General features: G+C 44.2%; 1 protein-coding gene and 1 pseudogene across 7 annotated transcripts in view; one reads left to right on the plus strand and one right to left on the minus strand.

Moving 5' to 3' along the window:
• Positions 1-1912: 1912 nt before the first annotated feature.
• The window catches only part of OPTN (optineurin), a 37778-nt gene continuing 13554 nt past the window's right edge, over positions 1913-26136 (plus strand). Inside the window, exons 1-8 of one of the 6 annotated variants that reach the window (XM_030819271.1) lie at positions 2284-2361; positions 10546-10697; positions 11198-11374; positions 12359-12561; positions 14541-14723; positions 18522-18595; positions 21411-21563; positions 24889-24991. In XM_030819271.1, the coding sequence (XP_030675131.1) occupies positions 11209-11374; positions 12359-12561; positions 14541-14723; positions 18522-18595; positions 21411-21563; positions 24889-24991 (882 nt within the window). In that variant the 5' untranslated portion in view covers positions 2284-2361; positions 10546-10697; positions 11198-11208. Of the gene's footprint in view, positions 1993-2131; positions 2362-10545; positions 10698-11197; positions 11375-12358; positions 12562-14540; positions 14724-18521; positions 18596-21410; positions 21564-24888; positions 24992-26136 lie in introns of those variants that run through there. The other 5 variants (XM_030819272.1, XM_030819269.1, XM_030819273.1 and 2 more) reach the window with 5 other exon arrangements.
• LOC115836731 lies at positions 6615-6826 on the minus strand (annotated as a pseudogene). The gene has a single exon (XR_004031761.1). The product of XR_004031761.1 is annotated as a small nuclear ribonucleoprotein G pseudogene (transcript).

Raw genomic sequence — 26136 nt, forward strand, 5'->3', positions numbered from 1 at the left:
ATGCACCAGGCATTCTTCTACGTGTTGAAGACGTATTTCCTCTTAAATTCTCTCAGCATCCTTAGGTGAGGGCTGTGGGTCCAGAGGCCTTATCTAAAATTTTTGGGTGGCTGGGCACCGTGGCTCATACGTGTAATCCCAGCACTTTGGAAGGCCGAGGCAGGTGGATCACCCGAGGTCAGGAGTTCAAGACCAGGCTGGTCAACATGGCAAAACTTCATCAACACTAAAAATGCAAAAATCAGCTGGGTGTGGTGGCACACGCCTGTAATCCCAGCCACTCGGGAGGCTGAGGCAGGAGAATCGCTCAAACCCAAGAGGTAGAGGTTATAGTGAGCTGAGATTACACCACTGCACTCCAGCCTGGGTAACAGAGCGACACTCCACCTCAAAAAATAAAATAAAACCTTTGGGGCAAGCTCTGCTTTAGAGTCCAGAATTTTGAGGATTTTCAAAAGGTTATTCAATGCATAGGATTTATATCACATAACACCCTGACGGGGTGTGACGCAGTTCTCCTATCAACTTACTGATTTTCCTTCATAAAACAAATTTAAACATCACATCAAGAGATCCAAATGAAGACTGTAAATAGCTTTCTATCAGTTGGGTCCAGTCAGAAAAGAGGTTTGGTCCTTAGAACTTTCTGGATTTGGGAGTGTACTATACTCCCCATTTTACAGATAAAGGGAATGAGGAAGGGTAAGACGAAGTAACTTGGTCAAGGTCCTATAGCTAAGAAGTGGTTGTGGGGGGAGTGTGTGTTGGCTCAGAGCTTCACTGATGCTCCTTTTAATTCACTTTCACAGGGTTGTTTTGTTCTCGTTTTTGCTCTTGTTTGAGACAAAGTCTCCCTCTCACCCAAGCTGGAGTGCAGTGGTGCAATCACCGCTCATTGCAGCCTCTCCCTCCTGGGCTCAAGTGATCCTCCTGCCTTGACTTCCCAAAGTGCTGGGATTACAGGTGTGAGCCACCGTGCCCCACCTATAGGGTTTTAAATAGTAAAAGGAGCCTAGTGAAGTACGACTTACCCCAGGCACCCCTTACAGGCCCCAGAGGGACCCTCTTCCGCCGATCCCAGGGTACAGCTGTGACACCGTCTTTTCTGCGTGGATTATCCCAGTAGCTAAACAAAAATTAGAGAATGTCATTCCATTTCTCTCTGTATATATTTTTCCAAGCCCTTTTCATGAATGATCAGTTATTTCCTGCACTGATTTTGTTTTTGTTTTTGTTTTTTTTTGAGACGGAGTCTCACTCTGTCACCCAAGCTGGAGTGCAGTGGCATGATCTCAGCTCACTGCAAGCTCTGTCTCCCGGGTTCAAGCGATTCTTCTGCCTCAGCCTCCAGAGTAGCTGGGACTACAGGAGAGCACCATCATGCCCGGCTAATTTTTGTATTTTTAGTAGAAACAGGCTTTCACCATAGTGGCCAGGCTGGTCTTGAACTCCTGACCTCGTGATCTGCCTGCCTTGGCCTCCCAAAGTCCTGGGATTACGGGCGTGAGCCACCGCGCCTGGCCCTCCTGCACTGATTTAAAAAATTTTTTTTTTAATTTCTCTATTTCTCCCCAATCCCACCCCCAGGCTCACTCCTCATAAAGCAGCCTCTAGCCTCATCTGCCCCTCCTACACCACACCAACTCGAGGGCCCGGCATTTGGTCTGGGGCAGCCGCTGACTTGCTTGCTTCTCTGCCCTGCTCTTGGGGTTAGCCTCAGGGGCAGGGTTGAGGGACAGGCTTGGCCAGGCAGCCAGAGGTCCAGACAGCGAAGCGGAATCCTTCGGAGATACCAGAGGAGGGCGCATCTGCCTTTTTCGTGTTTCAGATTAGTTCTCTCTCTCTCTCTCTCTCTCTTCCTGTTTCAGATTAGGTTCTCTCGCTCTCTCTCTCTCCTTCGCTCGCTCGCAGCGATTAACGCCGTCACAGTGACGCCTTAGCGTAGTCCCTGTTCACCCGGGTCCCAGCCTCGACCCCGCACGGACCGCGAGGGTGGGTAGCTGCGGGCGGGCGCAGAAAAGAGGAGGGGCGGGGCCTTGGTCGGGAGGGGTATGGGAGGGGCGGGGTGTGGGATGGGCGGGGTATGGGCGGGGCGGGGTGGGGGATGGGCGGGGCCTGGGGGCGGGGCCCGGGAAATTCCCCGGCGCGGGCAGGGAGCGGCTGCGGGTCAGCTGAGCGGCGCTGGGCGGGGTAGCAAGGCCCCGCATCAGCCCCAGGCTTCCCAAGCCCTGCTGCCCGCTCCGCCGCCGCCACCCCCCCGGCAGGTTCCCTGATCAGCGTCCCATCCTGGTCGGGAGTTCTCTCCAGGCGGCAAGATGCCGAGGAAACAGTGACCCTGAGCGAAGCCAAGTCGGGCGGCAGGTGAGCCAGGGCAGGGAGCTGCAGGGGTGGGCGAGGGGGTGGCGGCTCCTTCATGGCGGGCGCTTCTGCGGCCTGAAAACGGTTCCCGCCGCCCTGCCCCGCGGCCCGGAGCCTGTCGGGGTGAGGGTGGCGAGGGGTGGGGCGGCCCTCCCGCGAGACGGCTGCCCTGGGAGGATCCCCAGGCCCCGGACGGTCCTGACCTGGTGGAAAAGGGTGGGTAGTGAACAGAGGGTGGGCCCAAGAAGGGTCCAGGGCCGGCCTGGCGGCCGCAGGTACCCTGCAAGTCACCCAGAGACTTGGAGGTGACGTCCTCCCGCAGGCTGGGAAGGATTCCGCAGCCAGTTCCTCGCCATAAGGAGGAGGTGGTTACAGACACACCTGTGGGAGACGTGGGACCACTACTCGAGCTGAATGAGGTGCCCAGGGTCGGTACCGCAGAGTGACCCCTTTCTAAGGGGGTGGGAATCCACATAGACTGCTGTGTCTAGGAGAGTGTGTACACTCTATATAGAGAGAATATTTGATGAGGCCGAGACCTCCAAAGGAATTGTTTTTGCCATCGAAATGTATAAGCTACAGGAAGTAAACATCGCTCAAAGAAAATGAAACCCAGGTTCCGACCTGGCCTGCACCACCAGGAAAACTGTTGTATGGAAATGTACACCATGGAAATGTTTGTAAGGATGAAATGGAAAATGAAAGCATAGAAAAGTAAGGCAACGTGAGGACCCTCAGAAGCCTTTGGATCTGGTTAGCAAGGTGCAGGCACTGTGAACGAAGAATCCACCTTGCTCTTTTGACCCCGGGAGAGAAGAGTTGGTGGGGCCAGGCTGCCTTCCAGGACAGGCCCAGTTTTGGGGCGGGGGCTGGAAAGGTCCCAGAGCAGACCCCAAGGCCAGGGATTGTCCTGGAGTGGACAAGGAAAGTTTAAATGTGACCTGTAGAGAGAGGACGATCATTGATTTAAGTCCTGGCATAATTGATCTGTTTTTCCACTGGGCCAATTTTAGGCGATCTTTACATATTACATACAACACAATAAAAGTAGCAGCTTCTTTTTTATAAACTAACCTTTAGGTTGCATATTATGCTAGGAATATAACTAACCTAACCTTCACCCCCCATCCCCCCCACCCCGGGAAAACGAAACTGTATTCTCGAAGGCAACTGGACACAGTATTATGTCCTGCCGAACCCCCGCCCTTACTTAGGCAGAGGCACGTAAGTATTCTGACCATGAAATACACCTTCTGTTTTATAGAGATTTGGCATATTTGATATATGTTTTTTGGAATTTATGAAATAGAAAACCCAAAGGAAAAAGAAAAAATTAATCTCTTTTTTAAAAAAAATATTTCATTTAGAAAAAAAAATTATTTTAAAAGTTTTTGTTGTTTCCACTTTGACATGTGTATGAGGATTATTAGAATCTGTGTTATGAAGTGATACCCAGATGGCTTTGCAGTGACAGAAAAAAAGCACTTCTGATTTTTCAAATAAGTTAGAAAAGTGGATTTCGAGAATCTGGAAGTGAATGCGGTGGAACTGTGGAGAAATTCCTGACAATACTAGCATGCTGAGTTTGTCACCTACACAGCAGAAAGCATTTTTACAGATATTAGACTTAAAAATACCTCATTATGCTATATTTTCATTTCATTTCCACAAACGTTTACTGCAAGCCTGCTATGTACCAGTCTTTAGTAAGATTAACATGGAGAGAAAATAGACGAGCAGACGATAGCAGTAATTTCAGAATGGGCGGAGGAGGTGGAAATGCATTGTTCTTGGGTGCTCGGAGTAGGGAACAGTTCATATGACACAGGACATCATATTTAAGCTGGACATTGATCTGTCCAGTGGAAGTTTGCCAGGACACAAGGGGAGCCAGACATTTCGGGCAGAGGGCAGAAGAGAGGCAAGGACGCAGAGACAGAAGAATGCAGGGAACCGTGAGCTCTTTAACGTGCCTTAGATACGAGTGTTTTGGTAGCAGGAGGTGACTCTGGTGGGTCAGTTGGGCCTGGGCCCTGAAAGGCCACGTTTGTCTTGCTAAGAAGCTGAAAGTCTGTCTTGTATGGGAAGGATGGACTCAGGGGAATGACCTCATATTGCGAAAGAAACCATGAGGGCAAGAGGACTGAAATTGATAGGGCTGAAAGCCAGTCATTTAGGAGGCTGTTAAAATGTATTCAACAGATATTTACTGAGTCCTCCCTTCTATGTGGCAAGTAATGTTCTCAGTCCTGGGGATACAGAAGTGGACAAAAGAGGCAGAACCCTTGTCCTTTGTGGAGGTCAACCTGGCTGTGGTACAGACAAGATAAGGGCCTGAACTAAGCCTGTGGGGATGGAGAGGAGGCAGTGGATTTTAGAAACACTTAGGAGGGCCAGGTGTGGTGGCTCATGCCTGTAATCCCAGCACTTTGGGAGGCCGAGGTGGGTGGATCACTTGAGATCAGGAGTTCAAGACCAGCCTGGCTAACGTGGCGAAACCCTGTCTCTACTAAAAATACAAAAATTAGCCGGGCATGGTGGCATGTGCCTGTAATCCCACCTACTTGGGAGGCTGAGGTGGGAGAATTGCTTGAACCTGGGAGGCGGAGGTGCAGTGAGCCGAGATTTTGCCATGGCACTCTAGCCTGGGCGACAGAGTGAGACTGAGTCTTAATTAAAAAAAAAAAAAAAGAAAAAAGAAATATTTAGGAGGTAGAGGTGATGGCATTTGGTGACCCATTAGACTTGGGGAAAAGGGGGCTGGGAAGAATCAAGCCTCACTCCCAGGTTCCTGCCTTGGGGAGCTAGGTTAAAGCTGCTGCCATTTTCTGTATATTACTAAAATACAAAGTCACAATATCCCTTCTAGTGTGTAATGACGAGGCTGCTTTTACCCCATTAGTAGGATGCATACTCTAAGTTCTTTTTCCAGGGTGGTGAAGGGTTTAGTCAATGCAATGTTAGAATCTTACCCGCCTTGTGAACCCAAACTCTTCATAGAATTTGCCAGTAGCCAACTCTTGTCTCTGGTCAAAAAGCAAGTTTTCACTGTTTAAAACTCACTTCTCCCATAGGGATTGAACCTATGAATACTTCATTAGCAAATTTGAAGACTTGGCCATACCAGGCCAAGGACCTAACCTTATACCGTGTCCAGTGTCCATTGGGGGGAAGTCAGTGTAAGGCAGGTACCATTTGACACATTACGACTTTCTGACCACTAGAGCCATCCCACAGTGGAACAGACAGTGCCTGCTAAGGTCACTGCACTCGTGCTCTATCACTGAAATACTCAAGCCTGCTCTATAGGATCATGTGCCATCAAAACCAGACAAGACGTTCTTGCATTGAATATGTTGGTCTGGACCATTTCTAAGGCCAACTCAGCAATCAGATGTATGCTCATGTTTACAAGGTCAAGTCGTTACTATAATTACTTGATCTCTGGAATTTAAATGTATATACACACACAGGCACACACACACACACATACACAATTGAGATAGCAGATCTGGGAATAAAATCTAGCGGACTTGCTTTTGGCCATCCACCTACTAGGCAGTCCTCAGTCTTCCTCATTGGTGGAATCTTGACAAATCCTGTGCTCAATTAATTCATGCTTCCATCATTAAATATCACTTTTGCCTAGAAATTACATACTTCACATCTAGGTCAGTTGATTATGGGAAACTCTGTTATTAGATAGAATATTAGAATAAATGGCTTAGTTCCAGTTTCTGTAACCTTCGAAGACATGTGCAAGGATATGTAATGTATCTCTGTCTTTCCTCAGTTGAACGTAGCTCAAGGTGATGTTAAAAACAGAGAACGAAGCTTTCTGTAACTGGCATTCCACCGATAGATATTTCATATGTGCACTGCACAGTGATAGCTCATAGTGATGTCCTAAGACAACCTAAGATTATGAAGTGCCCTTTGAGTTATCCGAAATCAATTAAATTAGGTTTTTTTTCTTTTTTTTTTTTTGTGAGACAGGGTCTCACTCTGTCACCCAGGCTGGAGTGCAGTAGCATGATCTCAGCTGACTGCAACCTCTGCCTCCCAGGTTCAAGCGATTCTCATGCCTCAGCTCCCAAGTAGCTGGGGCTACAGGCATGCACCACTACACCCAGCTATTTTTTTTTTTTTACTATTACAAAAATTTATTTAACAAAAAGTCTAATATGAAAATGTACATGACCTAACTTTTATATCATAGTAAAACAGGCCCTATGGAGAGAGGAGATGGCTTTCTCTGCTGAACAGCCATTTTTTATACTCATTCCAAGGCTTCTAATGTGATGATACTATTTCCTCGTATTACCACCATTCCAGTATTGTTCTGTTGCCCACTAGTCGCCATCTCCACACATTCATCTATCACAAGATTCATAAAGGGATCAAATCCCTGCAATATTCCTTGGACATGTCTGCCACCATTTAATTTCAATGATAACTTCTTGTCCATAAATCCCGTCTAGCCATCTGGTTAGAACATGATGCTATTCGAGATGTTCAACAAAAGGTGGCATTCGAGGTCTTCAAGGAACGAAGGAGGGACAGCGTGGGGGTGACCAGGGGTCCGACGCAGGACTGGGAGGCGAGTCAGCCAGAAGGAGGTGCAGTGGCTGCTGGCGGTAACCATGCCGACGCGTGAGCTCTGGCGCTAATTTATGTATTTTTAGTAGAGATGGGATTTCACCATGTTGGCCGGGCTGATCTCAAACTCCTGGCCTCAAGTGATCTGCCTACCTTGGCTTCCCAAAGTGCTAGGATTACAGGCATAAGCCACTGCGCCCGGCATCAATTAAATTACTTTTAGTAAAATTTTGGTATTAAGTATTTACATGCTTATATTTACCATTTACGCTAACTTCTTATGTTTGATGACATTTGAATTACAAAATATTTTTTCTGACAATACACGATATCACAGAATTTGCTGTCATTAGGACAGGTATAGCTATTCATGAGAGTGACTGGCCTGCCCGTGATACATGTTGTATATGCATTGAAGGGTGGGGTTTAGATTGTGGTCTTTCTAGAAACTAAAGAATATTTTTCACAGAGTTGTTGAGCTGAAAGCAACAACATAAGGATTATCATTTGCTGGATGAGTCAATAAATACCACTAGAGGTCATGTGACTTCCCAAGGCCACACATCTGGCTAATGGTACAAATGTTTTTTTCTGTGGCCTCCCTTAGCACGACCCCACTTTTTTCCTCGTATCCTTATAAAATCCGGGCTACATGAGAAGTCAGAAACACTGATGTAATAACTAGAACCAGTTTTAACTTTATTATGGTGGTATCTGTAGGCTTGGTGGAGGTATAAAAGGTCACGGAGGGGCCGGGCACAGTGGCTCAAGCCTGTAATTCCAGCACTTTGGGAGGCCGAGACGAGTGGATCACCTGAGGTCACGAGTTCAAGACCAGACTGGCCAACTTGGCAAAACCCTGTCTCTACTAAAAATACAAAAATTAGCCGGGTGTGGTAGCACATGCCTGTGATCCCAGCTACTTGGGAGGCTGAGGCAGGAGAATCACTTGAATCTGAAAGGCAGAGGTTGCAGTGAGCTGAGATTGTGCCACCGTACTCCAGCCTGGGCAACAAAGTGAGACTCTGTCTGAAAAAAAAAAAAGTTCATTGAGGAAAAAAATCTTAACAGTTTTCAAAGAAACATCTCTTTCTTTTCTCCCCTCTCTTCTCCCCTCCCCTTCCTTTCCTTTCGTTTTCAGAAAAAAGGGAGAAATTTGTGCATATAATAAGATGAAACCAAACACATTTCTTTTTTTTTTTTTTTTTTTCACACGGAGTCTCGTTCTTTTGCCCAGGCTAGACTGGAGTGGCAAGATCTCTGCTCACTGCAAGCTCCACCTACCGGGTTGAAGCCATTCTCCTGCCTCAGCCTCCCAAGTAGCTAGGACAACAGGCGCCTGCCACCGCGCCCGGCTAATTTTTTGTATTTTTTTAGTAGAGACGGGGTTTCACCGTGTTAGCCAAGATGGTCTTGATCTCCTGACCTTGTGATCCACCCGCCTCGGCCTCCCAAAGTGCTGGGATTACAGGCGTGAGCCACCGCGCCCGGCCGAAACCAAACACATTTCTAAAAATCTGCTTAGGTCCTTTCTTTAAAAAAATCTGTTGAATATTTTCATGGCCTTTGCAAAATATAGTATAATCACTGAATACCTAAGAAAAATTAAATGTTGGCAAGTAAATGATACATATCACAAGGATTTTCTCTTTTAGGTCTATTACCTAGAATTTTAGTATTCCTCTGCAAATTGGTAGGAACACTGTTACTCAGTAAAACCCTATTTTAATGAGATGATTCTGGGTACAAAAAAATGAATTTCACGGAAAATTAGAAACTGATGGTCTATTCAGATTATTTTTGTGAGAAGAAGAGCAGTCTGTTCTAGTCACCTAATGCTAAGCTATGGAACATTTCTGCATTATACCTGTTTTCTAAGTGAATTTGGGTGTGTGACACATAGATACAAAAGGTTCAAAAATGAATCCTATGGTTTATCAGTGTTTTCCGCTTCATAATATTGCCATCACCCTCATTACATGACTATATGAGAATGCCCCTCTTGGTGCTAGCTCTTGTAGGAAGAAGTGGCACAGGCTGTCCTGTCACAGAGTGTGGTAGGTAGCTCTGTCTCTGATTACCTACAAGTTCCTCGCACCAACAGGAGGTTACCAGGTATTGCTTCCAGAAGATCTACAGAAAGCCCAAGGTATTGCCTCCTGTGGCCAAGGACGCAACACCACATTGGTGCATTTTATTTTAATTGATGGCTATTAAATACACACATAGATACTATGACACAGTTACATGTCAGAAACAGGCGGTGCTCTTATCTCTATCTTTCAGGGACTGATATCATGTGTAATGGATTCTCCACAACTCAGGGGTCACACAGGCTCCATAGTCATGAGTGGCTGATGGATCTCATTGAGACCAGTGCCTTTCCCCCATCAGAAATGGGATGCTCGCCTCCAAGTTCTCTCTTCACCCCTTTTGTGCATCCGTGGCTTTCTGCCTGATCACAGTTGTATAGTGTACATTGGTGCTTAATACCTATTTGTTGGATAGATGGATTTAAAATTATTTTCTAAGGTCCAGGAGCAGTGGCTTATGCCTGTAATCCCAGCACTTTTGGAGGCCGAGGCCAGCAGATCACCTAAAGTCAGGAGTTCGAGACCGGCCTGGCTAACATGGTGAAACCCCGTCTCTACTAAAAATACAGAAATTGGCCAGGCATGGTGGCTCACGCCTATAGTCCCAGCTACTTGGGAGGCTGAGGCAGGAGAATCACTTGAACCCAGGAGGTGGAGGTTGCAGTGAGCCGAGATCGCTCCACTGCACTCCAGCCTGGGCAACAGAGAGAGACTCTCAAAAAACAAAAACAATCTTTTTTTTTTTTTTTTTTTTTTTGAGACAGAGTCTCGCTCTGTCGCCCATGCTGGAGTGCAGTGGCACGATCTCGGCTCACTGCAAGCTCCGCCTCCCGGGTTCACACCATTCTCCTGCCTCAGCCTCCGGAGTAGCTGGGACTACAGGCGCCTGCCAACATGCTCGGCTAATTTTTTGTATTTTTTTAGTAGAGACGGAGTTTCACCGTGTTAGCCAGGATGGTCTCCATCTCCTGACCTCGTGATCCGCCCGCCTCAGCCTCCCAAAGTGCTGGGATTACAGGCGTGAGCCCCCGCGCCCGGCTCAAAAACAATCTTCTAACAGTAAACATCCTGGAAGTAATAATATGCTTTTTCAGGCATCTCTCTGGACTTTGGCCACTGTTGACCTTTGTGGAATGGGTGTGTGGGCCATGTGTATACAGCATCAGCGGGGAGGAGTTGCCTTTGCTATGTATTGCTTTATAATCTATCCCCATCAGCTCTTGAAGAAAATACATCATTTTCACCAAGTGTGAAGGTGGAAATTTGTGCTGAACATGTTTGCCTGGGTGGTTGGTAACACAGAAGCAGAGTGGGGATTTACTCATTTGTCCTGCATTTCTATGTCCACATGGATGCCTCTACAAAACAAAGTGATACGTGTAAAGAACTTTCAGACCATGCAATACCTAAAGATATCTTAGTCTTTTCAGCATGCATCGAAAAATAGAATATTAAAGCCTAAGTACTCAGTAGTATAACTTTGTTGTTTTACAAGGTGTGGCTTTGATACCTGGTGGTGCCACTTCCTGGCCTTGGATGAGCTGTACGCCTCTGTAAACCCAACTTCCTCACCTATAAAACAGCTGCCTGGTTCAGCGTTAATGAAGATTAGTCAGTGACAGGCCTGGTGTGCTGAGTCTGCACATAGTAAGCATTCAAAGAATGTTAATTCTCCCTTTCTTCTTAACCAAAAATACAGTAAACAAAATATAGTTTTTAAAACAGCTTTTTTGAGATATAATTCACTTACCATGCAATTCACTTGAAATAAGGAGATTTGAATTTGAAGATTTGCATGGGAAATATTTTTCATGATACTTTGCCCATGTCTACATATATCTTGATCATCATGATGTCATACCCTCATCTCCCTCCACCATTTCCCAAATCCTCATTTTTTTGTACCCTTTTATACACCCATACACACACACATGCACACATGCACACACACACACACACACTTTTCTGAAGCTACATATACCTTTTTTGTTTAAAAGGAAGAATCAAAAATGTTCAAAATGTAACTGGAGAGAAAGTGGGCAACTTTTGGAGTAAATATTAAAAATCGCCAATGGGTTTGTGGGACTCCCGGGGACCCCTTGTGGGGCGGGGGACAGCTCTATTTTCAACAGGTGACTTTTCCACAGGAACTTCTGCAATGTCCCATCAACCTCTCAGCTGCCTCACTGAAAAGGGGGACAGCCCCAGTGAAAGCACAGGAAATGGACCCCCACATCTGGCCCACCCAAACCTGGACACGTTCACCCCGGAGGAGCTGCTGCAGCAGATGAAAGAGCTCCTGACCGAGAACCACCAGCTGAAAGGTGAGCAGAGCCGGCCCCTGCATGCCCCATTCATCCCGGGCCTTCAACAAATGCCATCCCTTTGCACTAAGGCTTGGTGGTGACCTCCCTTCTTCTCCCCGTTTCCATAGGTGGTAGTGGGTGGGGAAGCACAGGATTTAGCTTGTGGCAAGGCTAAATCTGTTCTGATTTTTACTTTTGGAAACAGGTAAAAATAAAAACTGTTTGTGTATCTCATGGAAGTAGCATAATGATATTTAGCCCATTCAAAAGGAAAAAGAGACTGGGCGTGGTGGCTCATGCCTGTAATTCCGGCACTTTGGGAGGCTGAGGCAGAAGGATTGCTTGAGTATAGGAGTTCAAGACCAGCCTGGGCAAGATGGCAAGACCTGATCTCTACAAAAAAATTAAAAAAAAAAAAAAAAAAGCTGGGCGTGATGGTGCATGCCTCTGGTCCTAGCTACTGGGGAGGCTGAGGTTGGAGGATTGCTTGAGCCCGGGAAGTTGGAGCTGCAGTGAGCCGTGATCGTGCCACTGCACTTCAGCCTGGATGACAGAGAGAGACCCTGACTCAAAAAAAAAAGGAAAAAGGAAGAAAGGCTGCTATGGTTCCAGAGTTAGTCCTAAATATTACCTTATTAAGAGGAAGCATCCTGGTATCTCAAGCCGTGGCTTTGGGCAGGACCAGTGTTTGAATCTAGGAGTAGTAAGAACTTCCTTAGTTCCTAGTAACGATAGATATTTAGATATTTGTGCTGTAGTGGCAGTACCCAAATCAACTTTATTTTCTTGGGACTTTTAAGGACTAGAAATGATGTTCATCCCACTAGTCTTTTCTGTAAGCAAAAACCACTTCATCTTTTTGCTGCTGACCCTTGGGCCGAGGCTAAGCATGGCATCTTTCGATTCAGAGCCATGTGGTCAAGTGGACTAGAGGGAGATTTGGTTCATCAAATCAAGTCCACTTTCCTGGTGTGTGACTCCATCACTCTGAACCTCCTGCAGAAGCCATGAAGCTAAATAATCAAGCCATGAAAGGGAGATTTGAGGAGCTTTCGGCCTGGACAGAGAAACAGAAGGAAGAACGCCAGTTTTTTGAGATACAGAGCAAAGAAGCCAAAGAGCGTCTAATGGCCTTGAGTCATGAGAATGAGAAATTGAAGGAAGAGCTTGGAAAACTAAAAGGGAAATCAGAAAGGTCATCTGAGGTGAGCAGACTGATCCACCGTGATGTGTTTTTTTTTTTCCCCTTGACATTTGCAGTAGAATCTTACGTGTCTAGACTCCTAGATCAAAACCTTTCATGGTTCAGTCTGGATTGGTGTTTTGCCTGGTCTTGGAAGAAGTGCTTTTGCTGAAAAGATTGGTTGCCCTATTAAGGGTCATGGATAATCTCTTTTAGAGGAAAGAAATTTGTAAAGCTTTGACCATATTGATTGTAGGCAAAAGAACAGTAAGGTTATAAATCATTGTATTGTATTCATTATAGATGGTGCAGATGGGCCTCTGCCTAGAACCAACAATTGTTTTTAGTTTCTGTCTTTGATATAAAAAATATGTTTGAAAAACCCATTACTCAGAATTTTTACTTGTTGACCTTGTCTGTTCTCTCAGTCTAAAATGGAGATTATTCACTTTACATTTTCCTTTTTAAAAATGTTTTGGAAGATGTCATGTGGTAGGAGGCTATCGCATCGCCACAGATGAAAAGAGAAAGAGACACATTTTTCTTGACCCAAAGAACCTGGAAAAATGTGCTCATACCTGGGAGTGGATGTCAAAGACGTTAGTAATGACACAACCCAGAACACGTTTGAAATCCCCACTGGGCGTGCTTTGTTACGGAGGCCTCTGCTGTCCATGCCAAGTGTGGGGAGAAGGGGTGTGGGTGGGCATTGATGGGAGGAAAAGGGCAGGAGGTTGGGTGGTGGGAACTTTTCTCCCTTCCTTTCTGGAATTTTAGACAACAGCTTATAAGTCCACTGTTGCCAAAGTATGGTTGATTATTTCTATAATATCAGATTATTCCAGCATGGCAAGGAAGGCTTTCTTTCTTGTCATGAAGTTACTTTAAATTTTGATTATTTGGATACAATAAAATAATGTAAAAATTTCCATTTTAAATGTTATGTCAAAATAAATCATGGGCTAGGCATGGTGGCTCACGCCTATAATCCCAGCACTTTGGGAGGCTAGGGTGGGCAGATCACCTGAGGTCAGGAGTTTGAGACCAGCCTGGCCAACATGGCAAAACCCCATCTCTACTAAAAATACAAAAATTAGCCGGGCATGGTAGTGGGCGCCTATAGTCCCAGCTACTTGGGAGGCTGAGGCAGGAGAATTGCTTGAACCGGAGAGGCAGAGGATGCAGTGAGCTGAGATTGAGCCATTGCACTCCAATGGGCGACAGAGTGAGACTCTGTCTGGAAAAAAAAATTGTCAGGTAAAAGCTGGAATTTTCTACATTAAAGCACAGGGCATAAAGGTGTTGAGAAACTTCCTTGTCAGTAGGTGTGGGGGTAATTGAGTCTCATGGCCAGGTCCTTAGTTTGATTTGTATTTGTTATTTTGACTTTTTTTTTTTTTTTTTTTTGAGCTAGAGTCTCGCTCTGTTGCCCAGGCTGGAGTACAGTGGCATAATCTCAGCTCACTGCAAGCCCTGCCTCCCGGGTTCACGCCATTCTCCTGCCTCAGCCTCCCGAGTAGCTGGGACTACAGGCACCCACTGCCACGCTCAGCTAATCTTTTTGTATTTTTAGTAGAGACGGGGTTTCACTGTGTTAGCCAGGATGGTCTCCATCTCCTGACCTTCATGATCCGCCCACCTCGGCCTCCCAAAGTGCTGGGATTACAGGCGTGAGCCACCGCGCCTGGCTTGGCTTTTTTTTTTTTTTTTTTTTTTTTGGAGACAGGGCCTTGGCAGTCTTGATCTCCTGGGCTCAGGCAATCTTCCTGCATCAGCCTCCCAAGTAATGGGGACTACAGGTGTGTGCCACTACACCTGGCTAATTATTAAATTTTTTGTAAAGATGGGGGTCTTGCTATGTTGCCCAGGCTGGTCTCGAAATCCTGGCCTCAAGGGATCCTCCCGCTTCAGCCTCCCAAAGCTCTTCAATTACAGGCATGAGCCCATGGTGCCTGGCCTTAGTTTGATCTGTTCATTCACTTTACTCGTTGTCATCTCCAGGACCCCACTGATGACTCCAGGCTTCCCAGGGCAGAAGCGGAGCAGGAAAAGGACCAGCTCAGGACCCAGGTGGTGAGGCTACAAGCAGAGAAGGCAGACCTGTTGGGCATCGTGTCTGAACTGCAGCTCAAGCTGAACTCCAGCGGCTCCTCAGAAGATTCCTTTGTTGAAATTAGGATGGCTGTGAGTTTTGGGTTTTATTTTTGTTATGAGCAAACTATAAAGCCTCACCTGGAAACATGAAACAAATACCACTTTTTCTTGTCAACACAAGCCAAGGATTGAGGAAATTCCAGTGTAGCAAAGATAAATTGGCTCTCATTTTCTAAGTATAGCATAATGCATGTAAGGGTTATCATAGCTAAAATGGAAAAATATTAATTACCTTTTATGATGAAAGCTGTAGTCTTTTTTTTTCCATCATGTCCTGGCAAACTGAACATTTTTGTGACCAGAAAAGGAAAAAACCCACATGAGCATGAACTTTCTGTCATTTTTCAAACTACGTCTCAAAGCTGTATTCCGCAGTTCACTTAAGGGAGCCGCAAACATATTTTAACAACAGAACCCTCTTTTTTGTTTTGAGACAGTCTCACTCTGCCTCCAGGCTGGAGTGCAGTGATGCGATCTCGGCTCACTGCACCCTCTGCCTCCGGGGTTCAAGAGATTCTCGTGCCTCAACCTCCCAAGTAGCTGGGACTACAAGCGCATGCCATCACACCCAGCTAATTTTTTGTATTTTTAATAAAAAAGACAGGTTTTTGCCATGTTGGCCAGGCTGGTCTCAAACTCCTGGCCTCAAGTGATCCACCCGCCTCGGCCTCCCAAAGTGCTGGGATGACAGGCATGAGCCACCCCGCCTGGCCAACAGAACCCTCTTTTCAAACACAGTGGTATGAGGAACCCTGATATATTAAAAAGAAGAAGAGGAGAAAAGAAAGAGCAGAACTGCTCTGGTTGTAGGTTAAGGGAGTGTCCTGGCTTTTCCTTCCCTTTCAAAAGCAGCTACTCAGGAGCCTCTGAGAACTGAGTTTGAAGCCATTGCTATGAAAATCAAATTTCTCTGCAACCCCAAATGAAGTGCGCTAAGCGAGGGGGCCCTAAGCTCTTGAGAAGCATCTGTTACAACTGTGCCTGGGCATAGGGGCAGCCCTATTAAAGAGCAGAGCAGGTCCATGTACCAGGTGGGGGCCTCTCCTTCATTGCCACTAATAAAGATTAGATAGGGAGAAAGATAGACAAGGATAAAATCCTTTGTAGTACAGATGGTCACTTTCCATGAGTCAGAGTACATATCTGATACAAGAAAAGGGACTGGCCAGGTGTGGTGGCTCACGCCTATAATCCCAGCACTTTGGGAGGCTGAGGAGACAGGATCACTGGAGCCCAGGAGTTCAAGACCAACCTGGGCAACCTGGCGAAACCCTGTGTGTACATAAAAAAAAAGTACAGTCCCCAGTGTGTGATGTTCCCCTTCCTGTGTCCATGTGTTCTCACTGTTCAATTCCCACCTATGAGTGAGAACATGCGGTGTTTGATTTTTTGTCCTCGCGATAGTTTGCTGAGAATGATGGTTTCCAGTTTCATCCATGTCCCTACAAAGGACATGAGCTCATCATTTTTTATGGCTGCATAGTATTCCATGGTGTATATGTGCCACATTTTCTTAATCCAGTCTATCGTTGTTGGACATTTAGGTTGGTTCCAAGTCTTTGCTATTGTGAATAGTGCCACAGTAAACATACATGTGCACGTGTCTTTATAGCAGCATGATTTATAATCCTTTGGGTATATACCCAGTAATGGGATGGCTGGGTCAAATGGTAATTCTAGTTCTAGATCCCTGAGGAATCGCCACACTGACTTCCACAATGGTTGAACTAGTTTACAGTTCCACCAACAGTGTAAAAGTGTTCCTATTTCTCCACATCCTCTCCAGCACCTGTTGTTTCCTGACTTTTTAATGATTGCACATGTACCCTAAAACTTAAAAAACTTAAAGTATAATAAAAAAAAAAGGACGAAAAGTTAGCTAGGCATGTTGGCACACGCCTGTACTCCCAGCTACACAGGAGGCTGAGGCAGGAGGATCACTTGAACCCGGGAGTTTGAGAGGCTGCATTGTGCCATGATTGTGCCACTACACTCCAGCCTGGGTGACAGAGCAAAACTCTGTCTTTAAATTTAAAAAAAAAGAAAAGAAAAATATTGTGTCCCTGGAAGAGAAAAATGTACATTGTAGATAAGTCAGGAGGAGTGGGTAGCAACTTGCAAAAAAGCTCACCTACTGGTTATATCTGAAATATGAATGTCTAACTGTCTTTGCTTTCTGATTTATTTGCTGCAGTAGAGTTAGGAAACAGCTCTGAATAACCCTGCCATCCATGCCCCCTCATACATTTTAGTGGCCAAAATCAAGACAATTAAAATGTCAATCGAAAAGCGTATTTTGCCAGAGTACCCTTTCTGCAAGTGATCGAAGATGACTGAGACAGAAGTTTAACCAAAGAACCTTACCCTTCTGTCAATAACCGATAAGCTGCAGGAAACCCAACAGCATATGAGAAGTTTCCAAATGAAGCTTCTTCCTTCAGGGTGCATGGTTAGCATCTCATTCCCCTGTCAGATGAGTGACAGTTATTTTTAGTGTAAACATGTTTTGCATGCATTTCTTCTGTGAACTGGAAAGCACTGCCCAAGATTTAGGAAGAAATATCAAAAATATCTAGAACCCCCATGGCCCCAAGCAGAGAAAAAATATATGTATCTATGTTTTTTATAATAGATATATCTATATTTATATTATATAATGAATATATATAATATATTCTATAATATATAATATAGAATATATTATACAATTATATAATTGTATAATATATACACATATATGTATCTATATTTTTTATAATAGATATATCTATATATTATATAATGAATATATGTAATATATTCTCTAATAATACAGAACGTATACAATTATATAATTGTATAATATATTATACAATTATATAATTGTATAATACAATTATATATTATTATGTATATTATACAATTATATAATTGTATAATACAATTATATATTATACAATTATATAATTGTATAATATATTATACAATTAATATATAATTACATATATAACATTATATATATTTATATATAATGTTATATATACAACATTATATTTATATATATTTATATATATTATATATGTATTTATATATAATGTTGTATTTATAACATAACATATATTTATATAATATATATCTATATTATATATATTTATATATAATGTATATATAACATAACATTATATATTTATATATTATAATATATACCTATATTTCTATATATAAATATATATATTTATACATATATATCTAGAACCATCTTTGTGCATTTTTGAAGATTTTCCCTGGGAGCTTACTGGAATATAAATGTCTTTCAAATCCTGTGGGTCTTAGACTATCTTGTTCCCTAACTGACCTGCGGTGCATACACATTTCTAATGGGAACCAACTTGGCCAAGATGGCGCTTTGTGAATCTCATTCACAGAAACTGCCTCTTTTTTAACTTTGCCTCGGTGAGTTATAGCATTTTGCATTTTAAAGGAAGGATATGTGGAGTTGTCACCAGCTCTGTATGACCTTAACCTTGAGAAAGAGGGAACTGCCAAGGAAAGAGAGGAGCAGATAAGCTTTCATGTTTACAGAGTCAGGTAGAATGTGTATGGCCAGAGGAAACTGACCTTCACGCCTTAGCTGGGGTATTTATAATCCCGACAGGGTGTGCCAGGTGAGGGGAGGGTACGTTTCCATTGCATTTGAGCCACCCAGTTTAAACAGTGCACATCTGAATGTTTGGAAGGTTCTTTGGGTTGCATGTCACAAAAATTCATCTTTTGTCTTTTTTTTCTTTTGACAAAGAATTTGTCTTGCAGACATATTGTGTTAAATCCCTTGCATTTCTGTTTTTACAGGAAGGAGAAGCAGAAGGGTCAGTAAAAGAAATCAAGCATAGTCCTGGGCCCACGAGAACAGTCTCCAGTGGCACGTATGTGAAGGAAGACTTGGGCTGTCAGGCAGACAGGCTGGGCAGGCTTGTCACTGGGTGCTTGTCACTGGAGGTCAAATGTAGTGACCTGAGGAAGTAACTTCTTTATGATTTATACCAGGATCTTTCAAGAATATTTGATTTGAATGCTATTTAATGTTGCAGCTCAAACTGGCAAAGATTAAAAACTGTCTGGTTCCTGTTTGGCTCACACTGACTGCTCTGTTCTGGTGGTGTCTCACCTCCAGCAGATGAAGAGTGAAAGCAAACTGGTTCTCAATCAAGTCAATGATTTGTTCCTAATCAAAGACATGTTTACTCATTGGTTCCCCAGTGCCATTTGACCCAGACCAGCCTGCCCAGCTTCCATAAGTGAAATATTTTCATTTTCTTTTCCCTCCAACTTCCCGGTTATAAGCTAGCATGACCAATACTGGAACATCTTTTGTAACAATGACCGATAGCACTCTCAGTCATTGTGGGTGTTGCCTGAAAGTGCCCAGATTTCTTACCTGTGGAGTCTCAAGTGTACCTGTCCTATGTAGATGTGAGGAAACAGACATCTTAAATAGTGGCGTGGCCTTGGGGAGGGAGGCAGACCTAGAACTGAGCGCCTGAACCTCGTGACTCTCACAAGCAGTGCTCACCGAGGAGACTGCTAGCTCGCCTTCTGCAAGCTGCTTACTCCTGTAATCATCTATTCAAGAGATGATTGTCTGAAAAGAACTCTAAGGATCTCTCTCTTTTTTTTTTTTTTTTTTTGAGACGGAGTCTTGCTCTGTTGCCCAGGCTGGAGTGCAGTGGTGTGATCTTGGCTCACTGCAAGCTCCGCCTCCTGGGTTCACGCCATTCTCCTGCCTCAGCCTCCCGAGTAGCTGGAACTACAGGCGTCTGCCACCACGCCCAGCTAACTTTGTATTTTTAGTAGAGATAGGGTTTCGCCGTGTTAGCTAGGATGGTCTCGATCTCCTGACCTCGTGATCCACCTGCCTCGGACTCCCAAAGTGCTGGGATTACAGGCGTGAGCCACGGGATCTCTTATCTCATAGATTTTTTTTTTTTTTTTTTTTTTTGAGATGGAGTTTCACTCTGCCACCAAGGCTGGAGTGCAGTGGCGCAATCTCACCTCACTGCAACGTCCGCCTCCCGGGTACAAGCAATTCTCCTGCCTCAGCCTTCTGAGTAGCTGGGATTACAGGTGGCCGCCACCACGCCCGCTAACTTTTTGGTCTTTTTTTTTTTTTTTTTTTTTTTGAGAAGGAGTCTCGCTCTTTCACCCAGGCTGAAGTGCAGTGGCGCGATCTCGGCCGGCTCACTGCAGGCTCCGCCCCCCAGGGTTCACGCCATTCTCCTGCCTCAGCCTCCCGCGTAGCTGGGACTATAGTCGCCCGCCACCACGCCCGGCTAATTTTTTGGATTTTTAGTAGAGACGGGGTTTCACCGTGTTAGCCAGGATGGTCTCGATCTCCTGACCTCATGATCCGCCTGCCTCGGCCTCCCAAAGTGCTGGGATTACAGGCGTGAGCCACTGCACCTGGCCAACTTTTTGTGTTTTTAATAGAGACAGGGTTTCACTATGTTGACCAGGCTGATCTCGAACTCCTGACCTCTGGTGATCCGCCCGTCTCAGCCTCCCAAAGTGCTGGGATTACAGGCGTGAGCCACTGTGCCCAGCCATCTCATAGATTTTTAAAACCTTCTTTGTATAACTTGACGAATGTGCATATAGATTGACTTACAAAACGGGAAAAAAATTGTCTTCCATTATGTTTCTAAGCCCTTGTATAAGGAAGAAAGTAAGTATTAGATAATATTCTTTCGTCAAACAGGGTAATTGGCATAAACGAAAGTAATTCCCGTTTTTGGTTAAAAATTCTTCACGTTTCCCCCAAATTGCTTTTTAATATTTAAAGACGTTCCTGGAAGTAGTGGGAAATAAAAAAGCCCTGGTTGAAAGATCAAAGCCACTTCCTCATCGTTCATATCCAGATGCAAAGACCGCTTCCTCTTTTAAGCCACATGGCTATTTTTAAAATAACAGCTCTGTACCATTTGTGAGTATCGTAATTAGTCTGAGATTGATTTCCAGGTTTGGAGTTGGAGCTTCAGAGTCCTGGAAACTGGGATTTAATCCTGGCTGTTTATTAGCTATGTGAACCCGAGTCGGTGACTGAAAGAGTAGCTGCCATTAGCATCATCATAGTTGTCCCTCATGTTTTGTAACAGTGATCATGATTCTGTTTGTCACTGATATGTCTCTTGATTTAGTCAGATTTTGAAATCGAGAAAAATACTTGACATATCAACAGCGCTTCCATTTCTCTGCTCTCATTATTTGAAACCACAAGTGAAAAAGGTTTTCTCCCCTTGACTTAAGCTGTGATGGTCTCTGTTAACTTGGAGAAAGGCTAGTGGTCTGTACAATGTGTCCTTATCTTTTGTCTGACTGCAGTCCCCTTTGAGACTAGATCTCTGGAAAGCTTGGCACCTTCAGCCACAGCTGCCTCTGCTGAACTGTTCCGTGGGTTTTGTGGTCTGGTGTCAGGTACACAGTGACTGTTTGGAGGAAGTGGGTGTGTGCAGTGTAAGGCTGGCCTCTCCGGAGCCTCACTGAGTCTCCACACCTTCCCTAGGAAGCATGGAGGAGCTTGGCACTGGGGGTCCAGGACAGCTTTGCCTGTTCACTAGTTGAGAATTAGTTGGAGAATGTTCTGGAAAGCAGTTCCTTTAAGCTGGTCCCAGTTATATTGGGTTACTCTCTTCTTAGGCTTTGGTATTTTTCTGATGAAAATCTTTTAACCTTTATACTGAACAGGGCATTGTCTAAATATAGGAGCAGATCTGCAGAGGGGGCCAAGAATTACTTGGAACATGAGGAGTTAACTGTGAGCCAGCTCCTGCTGTGCCTAAGGGAAGGGAATCAGAAGGTGGAGAGACTTGAAATTGCACTCAAGGAGGCCAAAGAAAGGTATGAAATAGGTTAACTTGAAATATGTGTTTTTTTAAAACAGCTTTCCTGAGATATAATTAAGATACCATACAGTTTACCCATTTAAAATATACATTTCAGTGTTTTTTAGAATATTCCCAGGATTGTGCAACCACTGTTACTACAATGTAATTTTAGAACATTTTTTTCCCCAAACAGCACTCACTGTCTGCTCCTCCAAGCAATGTGCTTTCTGTCTCTATAGACTTGGCCATTCTGGACATTTCATATAAATGGAATTATACAGTCTGTGGTCTGTTGTGACTGGCTTCTTTCACGTAGCATAATGTTTTTGAGGTTCTTCTACAATGTAGCATGTATCAGTACTTCCTTTTCCTTGCTGAATAATCTTCCATTATCTATATATAAAACATTTTGTTTACTCATTCATCAGCTGATAAACATTAGAGTTGTTGCCACTTTTTACCTATTAGGAATAATGCTGCTATGAACATTGTGTACAAGTTTTTGCTTGGATATGTGTTTTTAATTCTCTGGGGTATATCGTTATGGGTGGAATTGCTGGGTCATATGGTACCTCTATTTCATATTCTAAGGAACCAGCAGATCATTTTCCAAAGCAGCTGTGCCATTTTGCATTCCCACCAGCAGTGCATGAGCATTCCACTTTCTCCACGTCCATACCAACGCTTGTTTCTTATTGTCTTTCACTTTGACTTCAGCCATCCTAGTGGATGTGAATTGGTATCTCATAGTTCTGATTTGTATTTCCCTAGTGACAGCGATGTTGAGCATCTTTTCATGTTGACCATTGTTTGCTTTGGAGAAAAGTCTATTCAGAGCCTTTGCCCATTTTTAAAAATTGGGTTGTCTTTTTATGTTGAATTATAAGAGTTCATTTTACATTCTGGATACAAGTCCCTTATTAAATGTATGACCTGCAACTATTTTCTTTTTTTTTTTTTTTTTTTTTTTTTGAGATGGAGTCCCATTCTGTCACCCAGGCTGGAGTGCAGTGGCACAATCTCGGCTCACTGCAAGCTCCGCCTCCCGGGTTCACGCCATTCTCCTGCCTTAGCCTCCCGAGTAGCCGGGACTACAGGCGCCCACCACCACGCACGGCTAATTTTTTTTTTGTATTTTTAGTAGAGACAGAGTTTCACCATGTTAGCCAGGATGGTCTCGATCTCCTGACCTCGTGATCTGCCCGCCTCAGCTTCCCAAAGTGCTGGGATTACAGGCGTAAGCCACCGCGCCCAGCAGATCCACAACTATTTTCTCCCGTTCTGTGGATCGGCTTTTCACTTGATGGTATCATTTGCAGCACACTTGTTTTTATTTTGATGTAATACAGTTTATCTCCTTTTTCTTTTGTCACCTGTGCTTTTGATGTCCCATCTGAGAAACCGTTGCCTAACCCAAGGTCACAAAGATTTACTCCTATGTTTTTCTCTTAAGAATTTTGTAGTTTTGGCCTGGTGCAGTGGCCAAAACTACGGTTGGCCACTGCACTCCAGCCTGGGCAACAGAGCAAGACTCTGTCTCAAAAAAAAAAAAAAAAATTTTGTAATTTCATCTCTGACATTTAAGCCTGTGGTCCATTTTGAGTTTGTTTCCATGTATGTTGTGATATAGGAGTCCAACTTCATTAGACTCTCAGTTCTGTTTCATTGATCTATGTTTGTCCTTATGCCAGTACCACGATGTCTTGAGTACTATAGCTTTGTAGTAAGTTTTGAAATCAGGAAGTATATTAGCCCGTTTTCATACTTCTATGGAGAACCGCCTGAGACTGGGTAATTTATAAAAGAAAGAGGTTTGACTGACTCACAGTTCAGCATTGCTGGGGAGGCCTCGGGAAACTTAACAATCCTGGCAGAAGGCGAAGGGGAAGCAAGGCACCTTCTTCACAAGGCGGCAGGAAGGAGAAGGAACGCAGGAGGCACTACCACACACTTAGAAAACCATCAGATCTAGTGAGAACTCGCTCACCATCACCAGAACAGCATGGGGAAAACTGCCCCCGTGATTCAGTTACCTCCACCTGGTCTCTCCCTTGACACATGGGGATTATGGGGATTACAATTCAAGATGAGATCTGGGTGGGGACACAAAGCCTAACTGTATGAGGAAGGAGTTAACTGTGAGCCAGCTCCCGCTGTGCCTAAGGGAAGGGAATCAGAAGGTGGAGAGACTTGAAATTGCACTCAAGAGATAGTGCCTTCCAACTTTGTTCTTCTTTTTAAAGACTGTTGGCTCTTCTGGGTTCTTTGCTGTTCGATAAGAATTTTAGGATCAGCTTGTTAATTTGTGAAAAAGGCCAGCTGGGATCTTACTAGGGATTGCATTGTATCCCCAAATCATTTGGGGAGAATTGCCATCTTCAGGATTGTGCCATCGCAGAGATAGTCTTGCTGCTTCCTTTCCAGTCTGAATGCCTTTTATTTCTTTTTCTTGCCTGATTATCTTGTAAAAAAAAAAAAAAAAAAAAAGGTGTTACGTAGAAATGGAGAGAGCAGGCATCCTTGTCTTTTTCCTAATCTTAGGGGGAAAGCTAAGGCCCCACCTTTGTCGTCACTTTCAGAGGTTCCTGGTATCACTCATGCTTGAGTGTCCTGGAGTTCCCACAGTGTGAATCTGGTTGCTTCTTGGCTGTCCCTACTGTTGGCTCAAAGGTCGGCCTTCTTGGGCTGGTAAGGCCCCACTCAGACCTGTACTTCTATATTTTCCTACTCTTATTTCCTCTCCCTTTTTCTTTGTTCCTGTAGGCACATGGCTTTTTGAAGGTCCTATTAGTAGAGTTTGGGCTGGAAAAAAATTGTATGCATCTATTCAACCCATTATCTTTAACCACAGTCTCTATTGTTTCACTTGGATTGGGATGGCTTTCCTGTGGTTATGATTTGGTGTTAAGAATGGTGTTACTTTTTTTGTTGTTTATTCAGTGACTTTTAAACTTACCTGTGTCCTAAAAGGAAAAGTCTTTCCTTCTCCACTGAATTCTTATAAATGAGATACCATGTTCATGGAACACACATGCATCCACATGTATAAACACACAATTTCAAAAACATTGCTGCATAGTACAGTTACATGAAAACAGATGGTGTTCAAGATGAGTTTCACTTGCCTTTTACCTCTGTGTGTATTCATCTGTGAATCAATTCTAGCCAATTTTAGGATGAAAAATAAAACTAATGCTAATATAGTGAATGTGTAGAGATTTTGAAAACCCTGATCCTTTATCCCAATTGTAAGCAATCTTCTTTTTAGTGCTTCTGTAATTGCTATTTCTCTTAAAGCCAAAGAGAAAGTAACTTTTCTACCTTCTGTGATTTTCCAGAGTTTTAGATTTTGAAAAGAAAGCAAGTAATCGTTCTGAGATTGAAACCCAGACAGAGGGGAGCACAGAGAAAGAGAATGATGAAGAGAAAGGCCCGGAGACTGTGAGTCCTAAGATTCCATGGCCACTGTCACACCCATACACACGACAGTAGTCCAGCCACTGAATTTGAATCTCGTGATGTGTTATTTGCTTTAGAAATATAAAAATCATGTTGATGTTGAATATTATATATCTGTTCCTTTTGTATTTCCTTGTCCTGGTCTGTGTCAATTGTAGCAAGATGTATTTCTTTTTTTTTTTTTTTGGAGATGGAGTCTGACTCTGCCTCCCAGGCTGGAGTGCAGTGGCGATCTCAGCTCACTGCAACCTCCGCCTCCCAGGTTCAAGCAGTTCTCCTGCCTCAGCCTCCCAAGTAGCTGGGATTACAGGTGCCCACCACCACGCCCAGCTAATTTTTGTATTTTTAATAGAGACAGAGGCTGGGCGCGGTGGCTCACGCTTGTAATCCCAGCACTTTGGGAGGCTGAGGTGGGCGGATCACAAGGTCAGGAGATTGAGACCATGGTGAAACCCCATCTCTACTAAAAATACAAAAAAAAATTAGCCAGGCGTGGTGGCGGGCGCCTGTAGTCCCAGCTACTCGGAGAGGCTGAGGCAGGAGAATGGCGTGAACCCAGGAGGCGGAGCTTGCAGTGAGCCGAGATTGCGCCACTGCACTCCAGCCTGGGCAACAGAGCAGGACTCCGTCTAAAAAAAAAAAATAGAGACAGAGTTTCACCATGTTGGCCTGGATGGTCTCGATCTCTTGACCTCATGATCCTCCCACCTCAGCCTCCCAGAGTGCTGGGATTACAGACGTGAGCCACTGCACCCAGCTGCGAGATGTATTTCTATCAGTATTCTACAAAACCATTTCCTATGTCTCTTCTTGACTGATTTCTTCTCCTCAGTCCTTCAATGAACAAGCCTACTGTAGGAAAAGGAATGTTGTCCACTTTATAATGAGATCATTTGAGGATATGACTCAGAAACTTGAGGGAGAATTGAAAGATTTGGGTTCTATCCCATTACTGGTTTGAATAAAGTAGTTTGAAAGAAAAAGGTTCAGTGTTGTCTTGTTCAGTGTTGTCTGGTAATTGAGAGAGGTGCCTTTGAGTCTGCAGAGAGTCTTCAGCTTTGAGAAGTTAATGAAGCCGTGAAGGTTGATAGCCATAGTGGCCCACGTGAAAGGCATTTACATAAAAT

The sequence above is a fragment of the Nomascus leucogenys genome, chromosome 9, assembly GCF_006542625.1.
Source record: "Nomascus leucogenys isolate Asia chromosome 9, Asia_NLE_v1, whole genome shotgun sequence".
Lineage (NCBI taxonomy): Eukaryota > Metazoa > Chordata > Mammalia > Primates > Hylobatidae > Nomascus > Nomascus leucogenys.